The 21,044-nt window shown below is 40.8% G+C and overlaps 1 protein-coding gene across 3 annotated transcripts; it reads left to right on the top strand.

Moving 5' to 3' along the window:
* Nucleotides 1-1,393: 1,393 nt before the first annotated feature.
* On the top strand, nucleotides 1,394-21,025 carry kdm5c (lysine demethylase 5C). Of its 3 annotated transcripts, none has more exons than XM_086213385.1 (29): nucleotides 1,394-1,742; nucleotides 3,687-3,834; nucleotides 5,130-5,207; nucleotides 5,982-6,104; nucleotides 6,192-6,362; nucleotides 6,481-6,615; nucleotides 8,837-8,893; nucleotides 11,352-11,475; nucleotides 11,777-12,066; nucleotides 12,397-12,555; nucleotides 12,646-12,765; nucleotides 12,892-13,050; nucleotides 14,066-14,247; nucleotides 14,396-14,558; nucleotides 14,643-14,762; nucleotides 14,850-15,044; nucleotides 15,201-15,382; nucleotides 15,906-16,030; nucleotides 16,124-16,271; nucleotides 16,345-16,435; nucleotides 16,533-16,915; nucleotides 16,995-17,133; nucleotides 17,252-17,431; nucleotides 17,702-17,830; nucleotides 17,936-18,679; nucleotides 18,835-18,874; nucleotides 18,964-19,163; nucleotides 19,722-19,904; nucleotides 20,000-21,024. In XM_086213385.1, the coding sequence occupies exons 2-29, from the start codon at nucleotides 3,691-3,693 to the stop codon at nucleotides 20,006-20,008; spliced, it is 4,773 nt and encodes a 1,590-aa protein (XP_086069511.1). In that variant the 5' UTR covers nucleotides 1,394-1,742; nucleotides 3,687-3,690; the 3' UTR covers nucleotides 20,009-21,024. The 3 variants fall into 3 exon arrangements, with proteins under 3 accessions (XP_086069511.1, XP_086069509.1, XP_086069510.1); XM_086213383.1 differs by lacking the exon at nucleotides 1,394-1,742 and adding an exon at nucleotides 2,346-2,492 and having other exon boundaries at nucleotides 20,000-21,025; XM_086213384.1 differs by lacking the exons at nucleotides 1,394-1,742; nucleotides 8,837-8,893 and adding an exon at nucleotides 2,346-2,492.
* Nucleotides 21,026-21,044: the final 19 nt, after the last annotated feature.

Here is a 21,044-nt window from a genome sequence, read left to right on the forward strand (position 1 = left end):
TTTTCACCATGAAATCAGTCATAAATAATGAGCAAAATGTTAAGAGCATTCGTTACCCGTTAAGGAATATAACACATTCAAGGAATGAGGATTAAAAAATATTATTAGGCCCGTCACGACATGCACAAGTGATGCACCGTGGGTAACTTCATTTCACATCTAGTACACATTGTATAAACCATACACTTGCTTATCACTGGCTTCATTTGGACATTACTATCAAAGTTTAATGATTAAAAAAAGCACATAAACCTATCAAACTTTGTCACTATTAGCAAGGCTGCAGGTATACAGACAACTCTGGCAACATTTGGTCACCACTTGGCCAAGATCACTTTCTGATGTACACATTTAGAAATTGTCAAGTATGTGACGATGAAGTATTTTGATGGAAGAGCAACGAGCATTAGTTGGATTAGTTGGGTGATGGCTGTCACCTGTTATTTCATCGCTTAAAGAGATAATTCACCCAGAAATGCAAATTCAGTTATCATCCACTTACCCTCATGTCAATGGAAGGTCACCGTTCATGGCTGGGGCATCGCAGGAAAAGGTGCTGCACTAATTTCCCAAACAACTGAAGTGAACCAGTGTTCACGTATAAGAAATACACTTTATAAAACCATCTACATGCAACATTTATATGCCAAGTTTGTTTTTAAAGACTTGGATTACTTTAGATGAGCAGTGTCCGATCACTTTATGGTTTATATATTTTACATTTGAAAGTTGGTCACCATTCACCTCAGTTGAGCTCCAGCAGTGTTTTGTAGACTAAAACTTCAACTGACCCTCCATTGGCATGATGGTGAGTAGGTCATGACTAAATTTTAATATTTTAGGTGAAATATCCCTTTAAATAAGAAAACAAAGCTTGGTGTATATCATACTCACTTAGGCCATGGACCTGTTGAATTAATATTAAATAAATAAAGCTGTGTGAATATTTTCTGGGAGTCTGAGTAATATATGTATAGAATATATGTAAAGTGAACTGGTAAGAATGTGGATACAAGTTGAGGTTTATCTTCTTTTGGGTATTCATGTAGAAAGTATTTGAATTACCTACGAATTTAAATTCAAATGTCGTTATTACACAGATAAAAGAAGGAACATGGATTAAAAAATGAAGACATAGTACATATTACTATAAAAATACAATATAAATGTGATTAAATACGGCAAATATTGAAATATTATGAATATTTTAATCATCAATCGTGATCATGTTGGATTTTCCAACGCTTAACAATGTTAATAAATGCTCTCTATGCAAAATAAGTCTTCGGTTGTAAATACTCATCACTCCGTGTGCTGAATTGGCGCACGTGCGCACTACTTTCAGGGAGTGAACGTGACGGATGTGGTGGTTAAAGATTTGAGGTTGTGCTTCGGTCGTGAGAAATAACTAAGATGGCGTCTCGTTAAGAAAGATAGGATGGCCTGAAGAGAGTGATGGTGTTGGCTGAAAAATGATTGAAAACGACATAACAGATAAAGTCTGAGACTCTCTTTTAGTATTAAACGAACGTCTGATATCCATGGTTTGAATCCGTATGTTAGACTGAGCGGAGCATATGGAGAACTGAGGCTGAAATCGGTCAACTTTGCTAGCAGCGGTAGCTTGCCAACGGCACCGAGCACAGCTGGCCAACGTTAGCTAACCACCAGTCATCACAACAACAGAGGAAGGAGAGCGGCCACCAGCCCTATCAGACCCCGGGACATCGAGGTGTCTACGGGTCAGTTACGGGAATGTAACGATACAATGTTGTATTTTTGGGGTCTATGATTGGATACGTGTAGGCATCTGTTCTTGCACATTAAATTATATCACTAAGTTAAAGTGAACTCAGTTAGCAGTTCGATTGCGTCGTCTCAAATACGTAGGTTAGCTGGTCTGTGGTTTTATTGCTTGCTTAGTTCTCTCTGCCAGCCTGTTAACATTTAGCTAACTAACGCTAAGATCGTGGGAGGCGATGGGACTGGGCTGAGAAAAGTGGAGGCCTCGACGCTAATGTTAGCAAATGGCCGAACAATGGACACAAATAGTCGCATCAGTGGCCAAAACAGAAAATGAATGACAGCCAAGAAAACTAACATTGATAATAAAATGAGATGAATCGTCTTTTAATTGTATTTCGCAGTTTATGGTTGAAAAGCAAGGTTCGTCTTTACGCCAATTCTCTCAAGTTAAGGAGCTAACAGTGGTCAGCTAACATGTTCTAAACGTAACAATGAACTAAAGATAAGATTACATCAGAGCTTACATGTGAAAGGAATACACTGTTTCAGTCAGATAATTGTGTTTTCATATTTGTTGTTGTTTGTGCGTTAAAGCCTTTTAAATGATGTAGCCCAACCCACTTCCAAGTGATGTCTTCTTGGCCTCCTTTACCTTTGGGTTCATGGCCTCCACGCCATTGTTTGTGTGAAAACATTGGGAGAACTGGACCACAATTCTTTGCAGTCCCAGAATTCAGTGTAGATAGGTATGTTTATTTTTTACAAGTATTGAATTTGGGCTGCAGTAGAACAAACTTATTATAAAACTCTATTCATACATACATATCATATCATACAAATTACCTGAAACTGTACTTATTTCTGAACAGCAGATACAAATGTTCACATCACTGATGTATTTAGATTATTTAATGGTTTCCATGTACCTCAATAACACATGTTGGGCCTTGTTGATTTTCAAGAGCTATGCATTTGTTTTGTTGCGTCTAGTGTTGGGGGAGGGGAGAAGCACTTAAAGGACAAAAAAGCCCATTAGGGAATGGCAATAGAGAGTCTGTTCCAAACTGTCTGGTCCTTCACACCTTGTTCTTGATTGATTTTAATTAATGCTGGCACTTTTTTTTTGGTTTTATTTTAATACATTGAAACTGCAGAAAATTTGGTAGTGGCTGTTGCACAAGATCACAAGATCACAAGATCAGCGATAGTTAAATTTTTTTACATACCATCTGAAAACTTTACATGTATGCGTTGATAGTAGTAAATCCATGAAAGGCAAATATGTATTAGTCAGACTCTTTGACTCCAGTTGTAATATCTGTAAAACTATATTTTCAAGTGAAAAAAGTTGATCATGTAAGGAGCCATAAGAACTCAGACTTGAAAGCAGAAATGATAATGGATTAGAACCATTTTAATCGTACCAATCTTGACCCATTTAAGCTGTTTTGACTGGTTTGGATAGAGAAGGTTGAAAATATGTATGGAAAAATAGAAGTATTACAGATTCTTGATAGACAAGGAAGTCGTAATTTGGCAAAAGTAATCAAATGTAGTTACCCTGTGTATTAACGGACTGGGTAACATTTTTCATCATTCAATGTAGCTTACATGCTAATTCTTGATGAGATATATTCGTTTGGTAAATGCAGTCTAATTGCAGATAAGGTTTTGGCATTGCTTTTCAAAAGTTGTCTTTGTGATGTAACATAAGCACTTCACAGCTGTCCCTCTGATGTCTGAATGTCATTAGAATGTGTATCAGTGAAGGGTAAAACAAAAATTAAAACTTGGAATTACTTAAAAGTATCAAGTATTGTAGTGTACAGGATTTGTGTGATAAAGGTTTTCTTGGAGGCTGTGCTGATGTTGTCATGCATATTATTGAGCCCATGAGAGATAAGTAATCTGTTCTTCTATGTCATTTTTCCTGTTGTCAGGGCAATGGAAGGGGAAGAGTTTGTACCTCCTCCGGAGTGTCCAGTTTTTGAGCCAACATGGGAAGAGTTCCAAGATCCTCTAGGCTACATCGCCAAGATACGTCCAATTGCAGAGAAGTCTGGAATCTGCAAAATTCGGCCTCCACCGGTAAAGAGTTGACCAAGTTTGGGTCATGCAGAAGAAGCGGTTTGTTTCTCTGCGTCACTAATTGTCCCACATTTTCTCAAATTAAATAGTGACTCCTGAATTCAGCTTGAGCTGAAAATAATCAACAGCACACCAGCACTGGAGATTTTTGTTTTTCATTGTGGTTTCATGCAACCTTTTTTATGCAATTGACTCAGCAACAAAATACGAAGTAAACTGATTTGTTTAATTTTGATGAGTTGATATTTGCAGCATTGCTCAAGTGTGTAGTCTTGGCTACAGCGACCAATACACTCTATTATGGAGAGAAATTGTGGGCCAAATGGTGTGAACAAGAAAAACTGTCCAGATTCACACTAAGTATTCTAATCACAGGATAAAAAGAGGGCAATCACTTCAGATCTTTCTTTTATTCAGGTGCTACAAAAAAATGTTTAGAGAGAGTAGATCTCCATTTCCACATTTTGCTTCGTCAGGTTGAGTTAGCTGGCTTCCTCCAACACAATCATGGTAATCCTGTATAACCAGTCTGACTACACGAGTTATAGACAGGTTCTGTGTGGGGGTAAACAATTAATAATAATTAACAAAACAAAACACAGTTACATTTTGTTATGTTTACAGTCTGTCGACCTTCATTTTGACTCGAGTTGCATGATAACATTTTATGGATTTAACAAAAAAAATCTAATAAGCAAAAGTTATAACAAATGTCAGCAATACTTGTAAGTAATTACATTGCATAAGAAGACATTTTGACTGAAGTAAAGCTGGTTTTAGCTAGAGAGGATAGTGAAGATTCTCTGGGGGGAAATTGCAAATGGAGGAAGTGAGTAAATAAAAGCCATGTTTCTGCTTTCTGTGACCTTACAGCCAAGTGGAAAATATCATCAGGAATTTATCACTTTCAGTTCTCATCAGTGTCAAACTGAATTCATGTAATGACAGAACTGTGTGTAGGTCATCTTTGTTATAATAGTGGTCCAAACACACAATTATTGAACTGGACTTGATCCTAACACCTCACTTTACAAGCGTTAAATATGGATAAGTGTGTCCTGTTTTGCTTCCCGAGAAAGAACTGTAGAGCACATACCTCTGCAAAGGCCAGTGAAATAAATATGGTTTTATTTTGATATAATTTAAAGGTTTCAGACCAAACAAACCTCATTATAGTTTTTAACGTGCATGAGCATTTTTTTGTCATCGTAAATTCAGCACTGAGACAGCATTAATCCAGATATTGTTGGAATATAGATTTACAAGTTAAATTTCATGTTTTTGTTCAAAAATAGGATTGGCAGCCGCCATTTTCCGTGGAGCTAGATACCTTTCGCTTCACGCCCCGCATCCAGAGGTTGAATGAGTTGGAGGTAGGTTTCTCGATTTTTTATTTATTTATTTTTATTATTATTATTTTATTTTTTTTATTTATTTTTTTTGCCTACGCTCTGGCTTCATTGGCTGCTTAATGTATGTGGTTTTGCTACTGAATGGACGCTCCACCAATGTGGGCTAGATGAACTATTTCACCCCTGGCATTGTTTATTGGCCCACATTGTCGGTAAAAAATAACTCCTTTTTCAGTGAAATCATAACAAGCTGAGGTGTGAGATACGAGAACATTTGAAAAGAATAAGAATTTCACCATCAGTAACACCAGGCAGACAATTGGGAATTTTATTTATTTTTTTAATCATTTCCTGCCATTCAGTCTATATCATCTGCTATTGTCAAAGGATGCAGGTGACGGGAAATTAATAACAATACTGAAATTGTGAAAACTGTCAAAACCAGATTGCCAATAAGCCAGAGTCACTTAGAAAATATCACTGGGAAAAATGAAAAAGAAATATTAACACTTTATGGCAGGTTTTGTGTGAGCCTTCCACATCTTATGAATATATGAGTAGCAAAATGGGAGTGTTTTTTATTTTTGTTGAGCAGATTTCAGCATCTCGTATGCTGCAATTCTCATGCCCATTTCAACCACATTATTGATGTCAGTGTTGCAGCACACTCTATGTTTACAGTCCTGACTCAGTGTAGCCAGCCGGTTGATTCATGGTTGAGATGAGTTGAATTATTTGATTTATTCGGGAAGAGGGCATAATGATCATGGTGGTCTCTCAAACTTCTTATTTCAGGCGGAGACAAGAGTGAAGCTTAATTATTTGGACCGCATAGCCAGGTTCTGGGAGATCCAGGGGTCTTCTTTGAAAATCCCACATATTGAAAGGCGCATCCTGGATCTATTTAGTCTGTCAAAGGTGAGCATCACATATACATTTTTAAAATATGATTTTGTTCCTTCCCTATGATTTGTTTGAATTGTTAAAAAATGCGTTTTGTCCCAGGTCGTGACAGATGAAGGGGGCTTTGAGATGGTCTGTAAGGAACGGCGTTGGGCTCGTGTGGCCCAGAGGCTCGGTTACCCTACAGGCAAAAACATTGGTTCTCTGCTGCGGTCCCACTATGAGAGGATTGTCTTCCCCTTTGAGATGTTCCAGTCTGGTGCCAGTCTTCAGGTAGCAGTCTATACATTCCGTCTATTTTTTGTGGTTAGCAGGGAGTAGACTTTATTTAAATAGCGATATCTGTTGTATTACTCCTAATCTCAATCTCACTCTCTTATGTGATTACTAGAATTACAAGCAAAAGCACTATGACGGTGAGGAAGTGGACAAAGAGTACAAGCCCCACTCCATCCCCTTGCGCCAGTCAGTCCAGCCATCTAAAATGAGCAGCTACGGACGCAGAGCGAACCGCTGCCAACCTGATGTGAGTGAGAGGACTTGTCCTCACTTCTTGGTCTATAAATTTGCGTACTGTTCAATGAGTTTGCATACTTTGTTAAACTAAATATTGTTTTAAGATCAAATTTCAGTATTTGCCTTCCAGGCCCATAACATGGAATGGGACATAAGATGTGCATGAAACATTTATTAAATGCTCTTAAGTTCACAAAATCATGTTAGCTGCAACTGATTTGTTTTGCAACTAATGTGACATTGTTTTAAAGACAAGAAATTCAATGCACAGAATGATTTAACAGGCACCCCTACTGTCCCAGACGATAGTAGCTGAGGGTTTCCCGCAGGAGCCAAGCTAAAAATTCTTACCACTGATGATAATAACTATTTGTTTTGTTTTTTTGTGTCAAACTTTTGTTAACAGTTTAATCTTAACATACATTGTAGTTTCAAGGAGATTAAACTCACAGTATATAAAACCTTTTTCGATGATGTTGCTGCCAGTCTCTTGTTATGTTTGCAAACATAAAGTCGACTGAACAGCTAGCATTACTCGATAATGCTGCACATCTTCATAAGTGTGTGTTGGGTGACAGTCGTCCAGTGTGGTCCACGCTGTCATAATATTAACTGTTTTCTAGCTGATCCATGTGCCCTTGTGCATCGGTTCCAGTGAGTGTTTGGAAGATGTGACAATGCACTCAAAGCGCATCCCAGCTTGCATACTTCCCATCCGGCTTTGCACCTATTTTTAACCCTGCTATTGTTGCCTTCTGCTTCACGCCTTATTAATCTTCTAATTTGTTTCTTCTTCTACCTTTCATCCAGACATACATTTTCATTTTATGAGCCACATTTTACAAACCCACTTATAGACAGCACAACTGGACCAGTTTCTGTTATTTCATGCTTGTTACATAAGCTAACAACACCATGTTTTCTCCCCTAAACCCCCTAAGTGGATTGTTGGTATTTTTGTATTCATGGTATGTGTGTGTGTGTGTGTGTGTGTGTGTGTAGTGCTTGTGAGTGGATTTTAATTTTCCCTCATTTATTATGGCGTAATCATCGTTTGTTTTGCATATTTAGAAGAGCTTCACAATCAATTGAAATTTAATTATCGCAGTAAAGCAAAGTATTTTTTAAGGCTAATTGTGTGCCAAAATGTCGTTTGAATTTTTAACATCCCTGTGCTGCAGAATGCCCAACCTACACATCATGTTCTGCAGACTCCTTTGTTCCCTACAGATCCTCACAGAAATTACACCAATACCACTTAACAGGGTTTTCAATGAAAGTCACAATATCAATTCTCGAAAAAATTACCATTCCCTCTAATAGTGCTAATTATATCTTCATTGCAATCTTGGTCAAGTAATTATTGTTAGGCATTTTTTTCTAAATTGTGCAGCTCCAATGTTTTGGAGGATATCTTGCTTGTGGGAATAGAGGTTTGACAAAGATTTGTGACAGCTCAGTCCCCTGACACGTTTCAAGGTCAGGGTCAAGGTGAGAACATAATGTTGCTTCAAAGCTGTAGTGCATATCATTACATCATAGGTGCCACTTTCGGCCACTGGGTTGTTACTCTTTTGGCTTTTAAAACAAGACTATAAATCACCTTGACAACATCAATGAAATGACTTGTGCAACTGTGATGATACCATTTGGAAAGTTGCCACACGATTTAACAATCTACCCACTTCCAAGTTACCAAAGAGGTAACCTGATCTGCTGATAGAGAAGACTATGCTTCTTCCCGGCAGTGCTGGAATGTTGCCACCACATGCATGAACTCCACCCAGTGTAAAAGGCAGAGATTTACCTGCCTGCAGTTTGCTAGATGAACTCATTTTGCAAAGGCTTGAATGTGAGGGATGTTCATTTCTATGAAAATATGATGCACCATAGCTTTAAAAAAATGAATGCATATTTCTGTTATAAGATGACCTGCATCAGAAAATGCCAACATACTGGGTCTACCAGATGGCAGAATAATCAAAAGCGACCTCTCCAGTGATACCTTCTCTCAAGTATTACTACCTTTCCTGCTTATGTTAGATTCTACTGATCACCAGTCAATTTGAGAGCAAAACCAGTATCCACATCAGATGAAATCACTGTGTCATAAGAGGCCCCCATGACATTTTCCTTTCAACTGCTGGCTCCAGGTGTTCTCCCCTCCTGTTCCAACTCCTTTTTTCCCTCTTGTCTTAGTTTATTGTTGCTGTTATTGTCTCCCCTTACAGGGTCCAGAGGATCTGGCCCCCCATCCTCTCACCACTGGCTCTCAACTCATCTCTGCGGTACTGCCTCTAGAGCATATGAGCTCGCCTTCTGCCCATGCTCTCTTCCCGCCTCTTTCCCTAGACCACCTCACCCTTTCTGAAATTGTCTACCTGTTTTGTTATTTTGATTTAAGCTAACCCACTAAAGCATTTTCATTAACATCCAATAACCTCGTGTTGACATTTATGTAGGGTTTGCCTCCAGTAATGTCAGATGACTGTAACACACGTGTAAGCTTTGATAGCCCACTGTGACATTGTAGCAACAGTTGTAGTAAGTTTTAAGACATGGTTCTTATTCATTTCAGGATCAGAGTGTGAACTCTGAGAGCTCTGTGACATTTCTGTTTTGTGTCCACTTCTGTTACAATTTAAGCTGTTTGTTTGTCACACAGTTGGCTCCATGGCCAGGGCTGTCATTATTCTGAGGATCATGTTATCTCAAGTTATAAAAAGGTGTTTGGGAGCCACAGACTTCAAGTTGGTGGTATATTAGGGATTATTTGGTGTTGATTCCTATATTGATGTGTGGAATTTTGCATCCCAGTTCCAATGTTGTTGAGAAGTCATGTTTCAGATGACCTAAATTGCATAGTTCACAAGAAAGTTTACCTTAATCACTTTATTCTGACACACCTTCTCACTTTCGCTCATGCTCTGTCTTTGTGGTCGCACTCGGCTTGAAATGCTGTATCGCTCGGCTGTCTGTGTGTGCCTTTGCCCTTCTGCTGTTTTGCTTTGCTTCCAACTTGCAAACTACAGCAGCTCACAATATGGCTGCATGTGTTCTCTTTGAGTGCACTCACAGAAGAGGCCAGTAGGTATCAGTAAGGTTTTCTTAAGACACAACGATAGGCTGGACCCAGTAAAAGCACAACAGCATTTAAAAATATGAATGGAGAGTGCAGATAGCAGAATAAAATGTACTAATACATGAGCAGCTGGAGGTAACAACCACAAGACTGAAAGAAGTGGATGAGTACATGGTTCAGATTGTAAAATCATCATTGCCTCCTCTGGGAATACATACTCCGTCATCAACTTTGCTTACTCTCAGCTTATTGCAGACGTTGCATATGTCACCAGGCCTGTTTGTGTGCTATCAACTGCACTAGGGTGCTACAACATAATTTTTGATCCTATAAGAATATGGACTGCTTTGTGATTGCGCATGAATTTTCTTGGTACAGACACAAGTGGAATAAGTGTTTATAGGGCAAAATGCTGGCAGCCACTGTAAAAGCTCCTTAAAGAAGACTTGATTTTTCTTGTAATTACATTTCTATAAGAAGTACTTTTTGATATTGATTTATTTCTGTTTACTGTGTTTAGGGTTGATGAGGAGAGATTCTGAGATGGAGCCTTCTCCAAAAGTAAAATAGTATCCGTTCGGCTGGTTTTGTGTGTGTAGATGTTAAAAGAAATGCAATATTTCATTTATTTCAAGTGATGGATTATAGAATACAAGCTGTGTTCCTAACTTGAAAATGCAGAGCAATCCATTTCAATGTAAAAGTTTTAATGTTTATTAAAACAGAAGTAAACAACAATCATAACAGGAGGGTACGGAGAGAGTGAGTACCGGCAGCAAGGCGAGCTCAGCCAAACCTAATGTTAAACAATGCCATATTTCACTATCTCTCCAAAAATGTAGTGGGTTCTCCCTTGGCCCATTCCTTACCCCTCCAACTTTGGTGAAATCTTGTTACCCTGTTAACAGACAGAAACAAAAGACACAGCACAGAAAACTCTCAGTAGAGGTAACTATCAGACTTTTTAAAAAGTGAAAAAAACACTACCTGAAATTTGTATTTTCTTGCTTTATAATTGACATTACAGATATACGAGGGTGATTGCAAAGAACTGAATTTGTGTTTCGTATTGGGGAATTGCGATCAGAGGTATATTCTTGAGTCTGCTATGGCGAGAGCAGCTAGTGACATCGCGCAGAAGGAAAGAGGTCTTACTTGGGGGGGGGGGGGGGGGGGGATCTCAGGAATCTCGTCTTGCTCAGATACCCCAATGCCCACAGTTAGCTCATGTTAATACTCAACATTCAAATTAGGCATCACAAGTTATTATTCATTTCACTTTTGAGACAGGTGAAATCTGCTGAATGTTTTTGCTTTTGATGAATGGTGGGCTTTTTTTTTTCCCCCTGATTAAATGATGACCAGGATGTCAATCAGAATTTCATATCACCCAGATTCTTAGTCGGTAAACAGTAGTCTACTTGTACGGTTACAAGTGTTGGTAAATTTGTATTCTGGTGGTGGGTTTTAACTTTAAAGTTGTCACTGTGATTTCCTTACTGTCTAACCTAGAATAATCCCTTCTTGTGATGCATTGCTGTGCTCTTAAGTTTTAACTCTTTGTTCTGCATTTGGCTAAGACCCCTTGCCTTGCTTCTATGTGCTTTGAAGTGAAGCTGCAGTCTGTCTGCTCATACCTGATGAACATGTACTGTTTTCCACAGCCTGAACCCACAGAGGAAGACATCGAGAAGAACCCAGAATTGAAGAAACTACAGATCTATGGTGCAGGGCCCAAGATGATGGGACTTGGACTAGTGGCAAGGGACAGAGGCATCAGGAAGAAAGGTCAGTGCGATGATCACTAGCTCATCTACCATCCTCTCAAACACATGATTAAGCTCATACGTCATTAAAGTCTGATATGTTGGGAAACCTATAAATTTGATTTGGTTGAAAAAATGCCTTTCTTGCAATCATAGAAATTGTGTCACAGCTTCCTTGGGTTTAGGGATGTTGCAGGAATTGTGTTTAAAATTCTGAAAATCTCACAATACTTGTCTTTCTATAGTACTGAAAGTACTCAAATTCCACCAGTCAGCAAGCACAACGTCTACTAAGTAATAAATCTATCATGCTCTCCTCACAGATGAGCTGCCTCAAACTGTAACCGTCAGGGACAACTTACCTCCAGCTCCTTGTGACACCTCAGTCAAAGGTGAACCACAGGAGCCGCCAGAGAGGCAGAGTGATGGGAGCACATCTAGTCCCAAACTGCCTCCATCCAGTATCACAGTCAAGACAGAGTTGAAAACAGAAGTGAAGAAAGAAGAACCAAAAGCAGAGGAACGGAAAGAAACTGATGTGACAGATGATACAGATGGACCCTGCACCAAAATGACCATGAGGCTTCGACGCAACCTCAACAACCCACAGTGTGTAAGTAGACCAAAGGAGGTGGCAGTCATAGCTGAAGTTGAAATGTATTTTCTAGAACCATGGAAATAATTATACAGCTTTGAAAGCTGTACCACAGGAAGTCAGTTATTTTAAAGCTCAAAGACTTTTATTTTTTTACTCATCATTCTAGGCAATACAGTATTCTAGTCTATGAAAGAGTTGTGATTGATCCTTCAGGACAAGTTTAGGGCTCTACAGTTGTCTTTTCAAGGTGTATGAGACCAAATGACTCAGCACCCAAAGTCAGAAGAATATCACACCCATCTGGGACTAGACATTAAAATGTTTCCTGCCTTGTTTTCGGTAAAGGTGGACTCCTTTGTGTGTCGGATGTGTGGTCGTGGAGATGATGATGAGAAACTCCTGCTGTGCGATGGCTGCGATGACAACTACCACACCTACTGTCTCCTTCCTCCACTTACTGAGCCTCCAAAAGGCAATTGGCGATGTCCAAAGTGTGTGGCAGAAGTAAGTCAAATGACACAAAGAATATATTTGTAATCCCTCAGCCATCTTATTTTAGGTTATAACCCACTTGTCTGATTTTCTCACCTGTAGGAGTGTAAGAAGCCCTCCGAGGCATTCGGCTTTGAACAAGCTACACGAGAATACACTCTGCAGAGCTTTGGGGAAATGGCTGATGCCTTCAAAGCAGATTACTTCAACATGCCTGTCCATGTAAGTGTACGCACACACACACACACACACACACACACACACACCTGTTTTTATGAGGCGCCGCTCTGCCCTGACTGTGATGATGTGAGAGACTAATCTCGAGCCTGTGTGTGGTTGTCTGTGTAGATGGTCCCAACTGAGCTTGTGGAGAGAGAGTTCTGGAGGTTAGTCAGTAGTATTGAGGAGGACGTAACTGTAGAGTATGGGGCAGACATACACTCCAAGGAGTTCGGCAGCGGCTTTCCAATGAACAATGGCAAAAGAAATCTCACAACGGAAGAAGAGGTACGCTCATATTTGTTCTCCTTTTTAACTTCACTAGTGTTTGGGTTTTTTTATTTTGTTTTTGTTTTGGATGCTGTCATCATTCAAGTTAACGTGATTGTGAGGGGTGGTTTGGTGGGTAGCACTGTCACTAGTGTGTTGGTGTTTGTATGTTGGCATTTGCATGTTGTCACTGTGTCCTCATGGGTTTCCATGGGTTTCCCCACCATCAAGAATGTATATGTTAGATTAATTACTCCTGCAGTATTCTTGACCAAGACACAGGTAGATCTGTGAGCGCCCCCCATGGCTGCTTTCTGCTCCATAGAACATGTGTTTAAATGCAGAGGCTTCAAACCACGCCGTGCTCAAGAATTAAGTATTTACCTCATGCAATTCAAATCTGCAGGAAGCCAAAGGGTAACATTTAGTGCTTCAGTATTGATAGATTCCATCAACTGATACCCTTTCAGATCAACATGTGGATCAACAGAAAGACAGTTCTGATCAGAGCTCCAAGCAGAGCAGATAAAAGACCAGTTAGGTCGCTTGCTGTCATGTTGTTGAATTATGGAGAGGACAAGGGACTGGATTTTTAGTTACATGTGATGATAATATATAATATTTACTGCACTATAAATTAACTGGAAATTAATGTGAGTGAAGTTTTTATTGTAGTTATAGGGTTTAAAGAGTGAACAGTTTGAGTTTTAATTTGTAGTCAATATAGTTTTATTGCGGGAGTAGCACTTAACAAACATGAATGAAATTGTAGCCAGGATTCAAAAGGAGTTTGATTGATGAGTTAACTTCGATTTGAAGCGTAAGCGACTCTAAGAAAGTTTTCAACAGACCTCCTCAAAAGCAAGATTGCTTTAATTCTGATTATAGAAACTGCTAAAATGAAAAGAAGTGATACATACAGAAGAACATTGTGATGTACATGTAAAAGTGAAAACTACTGTTTAGGTATTGATTATTCTCAGTTCTAGTACAGAACTTATGCCAAATGAGCTCTGTTTTCTCTGTCTACCAGGAATACGCCCGCTGTGGCTGGAACCTGAATGTCATGCCAGTGCTGGAGCAGTCACTCCTTTGTCATATTAATGGAGATATCTCCGGGATGAAGGTGCCCTGGCTTTACGTTGGCATGGTCTTCTCAGCTTTCTGCTGGCACATTGAAGATCACTGGAGCTACTCCATCAACTACCTGCACTGGTACACAACACGTGTGGTGTATTGCTTCTAATTAGTTTTGTTTATGTTGACTGTTATGATGATAATATAGAGGTCAGATGGTACTTTGAGTTAAAGTTTGTAACTTTCCCTCCCATTTATTCTCTGCCCTGGTATCTATCATCTCAAGGGGCGAACCCAAGACTTGGTATGGGGTTCCCTCTGTGGCAGCTGAGCGACTTGAGGAGGTGATGAAGAAACTGACACCAGAACTGTTTGAATTCCAGCCTGACCTTCTGCATCAACTGGTCACCATCATGAACCCCAATATTCTTATGTCTCATGGTGTACCGGTCAGTCCTGCATAAACAGTGAAAATATTGTTTGGTTAAGTTTGTTGTTTTGTTTGAATTGACCACTCCTTGTTTGGCTGTTAGGTTGTGCGCACCAACCAGTGTGCTGGTGAGTTTGTCATCACCTTCCCCAGAGCCTACCACAGTGGCTTCAATCAGGGATATAACTTTGCTGAAGCTGTCAACTTCTGCACTGCAGACTGGGTACGTCTGTGAATACAATTTCTCTGATTGGCATTTCACACTGCCCCTAAGACTGCATGGGATCACTCTTCTCTGTCTTCTCTTCAGCTTCCCGCTGGACGTTCCTGTATTGAGCACTACCGACGTCTAAGAAGGTACTGTGTATTCTCCCACGAGGAGCTCACTTGTAAAATGGCGGCAAGCCCCGAGAAACTAGACCTCAACTTGGCTGCAGCCACACACCGAGAGATGTTCATTATTGTTCAGGAGGAGAGAAAGCTGCGGAAGGGTCTGATGGAAAGGGTGAGACACAGGAAAAGACCAAATATATATTTTCTTTCTCTTTATTTATCTTGGTAGTTTGACATGTTGTGAGAAAATATGAGCATACACCCAACAGCTACTTGACCAGATATTTTCTCTTCTGATTGTCTAATCAAATCTGTGCTGTACCGACAGGGCATCACTGAAGCTGACCGTGAGGCTTTTGAGCTGCTGCCTGATGATGAGAGACAGTGTGATAAATGCAAGACCACATGCTTCCTCTCAGCTTTGGCCTGCTCAAACTGTCCGGAGCGTCTGGTGTGTTTGTATCACACTCAGGACCTGTGCAACTGCCCTACTGACAAACTATACCTCAGGTATTTACCTGTGTCCTGTGACAAAGAGTGTGTCTGTTTGCTCTCTAGGACTGCACCTGACTAAAATTTGATTAGTTTTGTTGGATACAAAGATTGAGGCTATTTTTCTCCTTTTTGTGTGTGTGTGGCATTATCTGGTATTGACAAAATCTGTTAGCGTGAGTTTCAGTGACAGTTTGCAGGTTTGCGGTCACATAAGCACTATATTCTATGAAATTTTAAAAAAAAAATTTTTTTTTTGATGATTCGATTTTGAAATGAATTTATATTGTGATGAAAAGCAGCACAGTAGAGGTATTTGATTTACCAGTGTATGTAATGTTGGGCTGTGAGGTTTGAACATACACACACACACACACACACACACACACACATTTTTTAATTAAATATTCGATGCATCATCTTGGGGGTCAGCACCGCATTATTTGACTCATTAGCCTGAATCTATTAGATGAGAACAGTCTTCTTCTGTATAATTTCTACTGGCTAAATAAGTCTTTGCTGTTATCTCTTCATGCTGCAGGTACAGATATACCCTGGATGAGCTGTTAGCCATGTTACACCGTTTAAAGGTTCGCTCAGAGTCTTTTGATTCATGGGCTAACAGAGTAAAAGAGGCACTTGAGCAAGAAGAGGGAAACAAAATAGGTGAGAAACAAGCATCATATTATCCCTTCATCACTGTTATGCCAAAATGATTTGACGTGAATATGCTAAGACCAAGTGGTTATTGAATTGTAGGAATTGATGACCTGGAGAGGCTGAAGATGGAAGCAGCAGAAAGAAAGTTTCCTGACAACGAACTTCTCCGGAAACTCAACACAGTTCTTAAAGACTTTGAGCGCTGCCAACAGACAAGTACTGAGCTTCTCAGTAATCCAAAGATCAGGTAAGATGTCAAACACACATAATATTTAAACCTAATAAACAGTTATAGGTATTAACAAATGATTATCTTTCAGTGAAGGTAAAATGACTTTGGAGGAGCTGAATTCCTTGATAGAGACCATGCAGAACCTGCCCTGTGTGGTGAGCCATTTTGAGGACGTACAGGTCAGAACTAAGCATTTCATACATCTTTTAACTTGCAGTAATACTTGTCATTTCCTTGGATGATGTGGTACCTAACGGTTACCTCTCTATCTTGTAGGCGGTTCTGAAGACAGTGAAGGACTTCCAGAGCAGGGCTCAAGTTCTGATCAATGACAGGGACTGGAAGAGGGATTCTCACCCACCTGAGCAGTTGAAGACATTGCTGGAGCAGGGAAGCAAGCTGCCTGTGGTGGTGCCAGAGTGTAATTTACTCCAGGGCCTCCAGGAGCAGGGGCATTGGCTGGCAGAAGTTAGGCGTACCTTGGGCACAGAAGGAGGGGCTTGGCAGGAGGTGACGTTGGCTGTGTTGAGGAACTTAATGGAAGCAGGCTGCAATGTACCTCAGAGTGTATCTGTGGAAACAGCCATGGCAGAACTTCAGGAGCTGCTCACAATTGCGGAACGTTGGGAGGAGAAAGCACAGATCTGCCTTGAACAAAGGTACAGTGAAAAGGTCAAACTTGAACCTGCAGCTGCTACTGTCATCAGTTCATAACCGGTCAATCCTGTTCTCTACCAGGCAAAAGCACCCTCTTTCAACACTGGAAGCAATAGTAAATGAAGCCCAGCTTATCCCGGTCAAGCTGCCCAACATTCTGGCTCTACAGGGCTGTCTGAGCAGGGCACGGGCCTGGGTAACAGACCTGGAGGAGATCCAGGTAAAACACATACCTGTTGTCTTCAAAGTTGGCCAGTGTGATGCACAATTACATCACTCCTTGTATTATTATGCTGTAACTTGTATTATAATGTAATGTTTCGATGGATTTGTTGTAGAACGGGGAACACTACCCATGTCTGGATGACCTGGAGGGCCTGGTGGCCATTGGAAGGGACTTGCCTGTCTTCATGGAGGAGCTAAGACAGCTGGAGCTGCAGGTGGCCAGCGCTCACTCCTGGAGGGACAAGGCTAGCAAGACCTTCCTGAAGAAGAGCAGTCAGCACAGTCTGCTGGAGGTTGGCAACTTAGAAGAAATAATATTCAAATGAAAACATTTTGGAAATGCATTGCAGCATTTTATAAATCTATAAAATACCAGATCAACATAAAGCAGATTCTATAAAATGATAAATAATGCATGAAAAATATGCATAAGAACATAACCTAAAAAAATATATAAAAACCTGAAAACTTCGTGGAATTGAAAGGTAGTTCTTTCAAGTTGTCAGAGTTTTCTTGATGAGGTGACCATTGTAAAAGCATTAAACTTTAGTGTTGCTCTGCAGGTATTGTGTCCGTGCGCAAAAAGGCGAGACAGGCGAGATGAGACGGTGCTGCTGGAGGAATCCTTGGATGACTCGGACACCAACACTTTGGGCCTCTCAGCACAGGACCTGAGGGACCCCGCAGCTATTGTGAGTGTGCTAACTGTGTCCTTACGTGTCGTAGTTTTAGCTCTGGCTTCTGGGTGTGCAATCTCTTGGGGTTGTATAAACCTCATTTATTGGCATTGTCTCCAGGTGATGGCGTTCAAAGAAGGAGAGCACCAGGAGAAGGAGGCACTACTGAGCTTACAGAAATTAAACATGTGTAAAATTGGACTGAGCGCTGATAGCTACAAGGAGGAAAAGGGGAGGTGGGATGACGCCATGGAAACAGACACATCCACCCACTCAGAGAACTCTGTAAAAGAGAACGGTAACCACTCCTGCACCAGCCCTCCTCAGACTGTGTGTGTGTGCACTGGGCAGCCTCGGGCCCCTCAACTCCGCTGCCATCTGTGTAAGGACTGGTTTCATGGTGGCTGTGTTCCTTTCCCCTCCCTGCTTCCCTCCTCTGGACCACCAGTGAACCCCCGCTGCTGGTGGGACTGGGACTCGCGTTTCTTATGTCCGCGATGCCAGCGGTCACGGCGTCCACGTCTGGAGACTATCCTGGCATTACTTGTAGCCTTGCAGAGGCTGCCGGTGCGTCTGCCTGAAGGAGAGGCGCTGCAGTGTCTCACGGAGAGAGCCATCACTTGGCAGGGTCGTGCCAAGGAGGCTCTGGAGACACCAGAGCTGCAGCAGGCCCTCCAGAGGCTGCAAGAACTCAAAGAGACTCTCCATAATGAAGCAGAGAAAGAGGAAGATGTGGAAAAGGAGACAGAAGGGAGCACAGTGATTGTTTTATCAGACTCTGAGGGAGGGGAAGGAGACGAAGCAGTCATCGATCTGACCGAAGATTCCCCGAATAAGAACACAAAGGAGAGCAATGGCACTCAGGTTAACACCCCATTTTGAGTCTTTTAACATTTTACTGACCGATACAGTAAACTGTTTACCTGACATCATTTATATCTGATAGGTTTGAATAATGGTTGATTTTATGAAAGTTGAAACCAACTTACTTGTCTTACGTGATGCATGTGTGCCCTCAGGAGGGATGCGAAAATGGCATCAGCAAGAAAACCGTCACAGGTCAGCTCGTGTGTTGATTTCAAGCAATAAAACCTGAGGCGCTCATTAGACGCTTGTTCTGACTGTTTCCTCTCTGCACACTTTGGCAGGTGTTGGATCTCTGATGGTTCTGTTGCCGACACTGAAAGGACAAGTAGTGACGCTCTCCCCGGCCACCAGGGAGAAACTGGAGGAGCTGCAGCTGGAGGGAGATCTGCTGGAGGTGTCCTTAGACCAAACTCACATCATCAACAGCGTCCTGCAGGCCGCCTCGGATCCTCCCAGAGGAATGCTGCGCACACTCATTCAGGTCTGGTTCTTAAATCTTGTTTAATGAGTAATTTATACAAGTTTTCATTAATTATGTATTTATTTATTGAAATTATCCCATAACATGTTTTACACTATTTTATTACCTGCAGAATGATGATTTATTAAGCCTATAAAGGTTGAACTAATAAAAGTCCCCTTAAGAGGAGCAGTCTGATTGGTCAATTTGAAAGTGATTTCTTGGCTCTCAGCTGGACACCAATCACAGAGCCGCGTTGTAAAAAGTCTTCCCGACAACTGCCGTTGGCTGCATTCAGATTGGGGGATTTAACCCTTCTCCCTCCAACGCAGTCTGAATCGGCTGCTTTGAAGAGTCTTTTTCTTCAGAAGCATTTTGTTTAGATGTTCATTGTGACATTTTAAAAACAGACATTTTTAATATTGTTTTGTTGTTTTTTTCTTTTGGGATGTCCTACAAGGCCCTAACAGCACAAGTGATTGTGCTTTATCAAGGTTCTTCTTAATAGTTTTGCTGCTGTCGTGTCATTACTTAGCTGCTTCTTTTCTAAAGTTTTTGTTCTTCTTTTGTTCTTCGTAGATTGAGCTTGAAGAGCAGAGACGGACCAGTCGTGGGCGGACCAAGGACTCCAAAAGGAAGAGAAAGAGCCATAGAGGTGGGGAGGGGGCTGCAGCCTCGTCACTGGATGCCTCTGAGTCCAAGAAAACCTGTCCCCTCAGCCACAGCCCTTCTCCTCACTTACCTGTCCAGGTCCATCCAGAGGTAAAACACATTTTTTTTACTTCCATGGAAGTGTGTGCTTAGGAATTTAAAGCAACTTTGATTTAACATGTTTTCATTTGACTGTCTTTTAACAGATTTTGTGATATAGTCAACGTTGAAGCTCCTTTGAAGTGATTCGTCAGAGGAAATTGAGTGAACAGAGCACTCAGAAGACAATATCAAGTAATAAGACGATGCAGGACATCCCCCCGTGTACCCTACCTCCCTCCTCATTCTCATCCATGCATTCAGACACTAACAGAGTGACGAGTCTTCTACACTCCATCGTTTCACCTCAGACTCAGCCATCTCACCCAAAACTTTCCGCTCCACCTTCCCTGGACCCCGTTTCCCCTATGAACATACTAAGACTGTGTTGGACCGATGTGGGACTGACTGTGCTAGCAGTGTCTTTGGTCTTGAGTTGTCTCTGAGGTCAGTCAGTATGCTATGTTACCCAAACTGTATTAAATACTATTTCAACTGAAGCTTGTCTGAGGACCAGCGGTTGCAGTTTCACTTCACTTGAGCCCACCCGTTGAAGTTGGATAAGCTATGGGTTTGGTGCGATTTTTCGGTTTGGGCATGACTCCTGAAGCTGACGTACAGCAGGAGGTTGGGGCAGTTGATCATAGGCAACAGCACCATGGTTACACTTGTATTTTTTTTAGTTGTATTGACTCTTGTGTTCGATGCTGTTTGGAGGGGACATGCATTTTTCTTAATAGACAGATTACATTTTGGGAAGTGTTTAAAACAGGCATTCATGTTTTTGGTGCTACTTTCCCAAAATGGACATTTTTTTCCCCTCCTTTGCTTTCTCTCCTTCCCTCCCTGTGACACTTTTTTTTAAAGTCCCCATCCTCTTTACTCCATCTTCTATATTCCTTTTCAAATTGACTGGTTTTTCTCCCTCGTTCTCTCCAAATTATGGTAACTTCACTGTAACTCACTTTGTCGCAGTTAATTTTGTTTCCTCAGTTCAGATTGACTATTATATTATTATTATTATTATTATTATTATTGATATTACAGACACACAGTTGTCGTGAGTTTGTGTATAAACTTCATTTTAATGTTGCCTTTGTTTCTTTTCACTTGTTAGAAAAATAAAGGTTTAGAATTGTTTAGGAGATGCTG

This window comes from Aulostomus chinensis, chromosome 9 (assembly GCF_037954235.1).
Source record: "Aulostomus chinensis isolate RoL2024-O1b breed Wild chromosome 9, RoL_Achi_v1.0, whole genome shotgun sequence".
In the NCBI taxonomy this organism is placed as follows: Eukaryota; Metazoa; Chordata; class Actinopteri; order Syngnathiformes; family Aulostomidae; genus Aulostomus; species Aulostomus chinensis.

Coding starts and splice junctions, on each gene's coding strand:
- kdm5c (XM_086213383.1), top strand. CDS start 2,377: ATGTCTTCTTGGCCTCCTTTACCTTTGGGTTCATGGCCTCCACGCCAT. Junction 6,363..6,480: donor AGTCTGGTGCCAGTCTTCAG/GTAGCAGTCTAT, acceptor TGTGATTACTAG/AATTACAAGCAAAAGCACTA. Junction 14,248..14,395: donor TCCATCAACTACCTGCACTG/GTACACAACACG, acceptor TATCATCTCAAG/GGGCGAACCCAAGACTTGGT.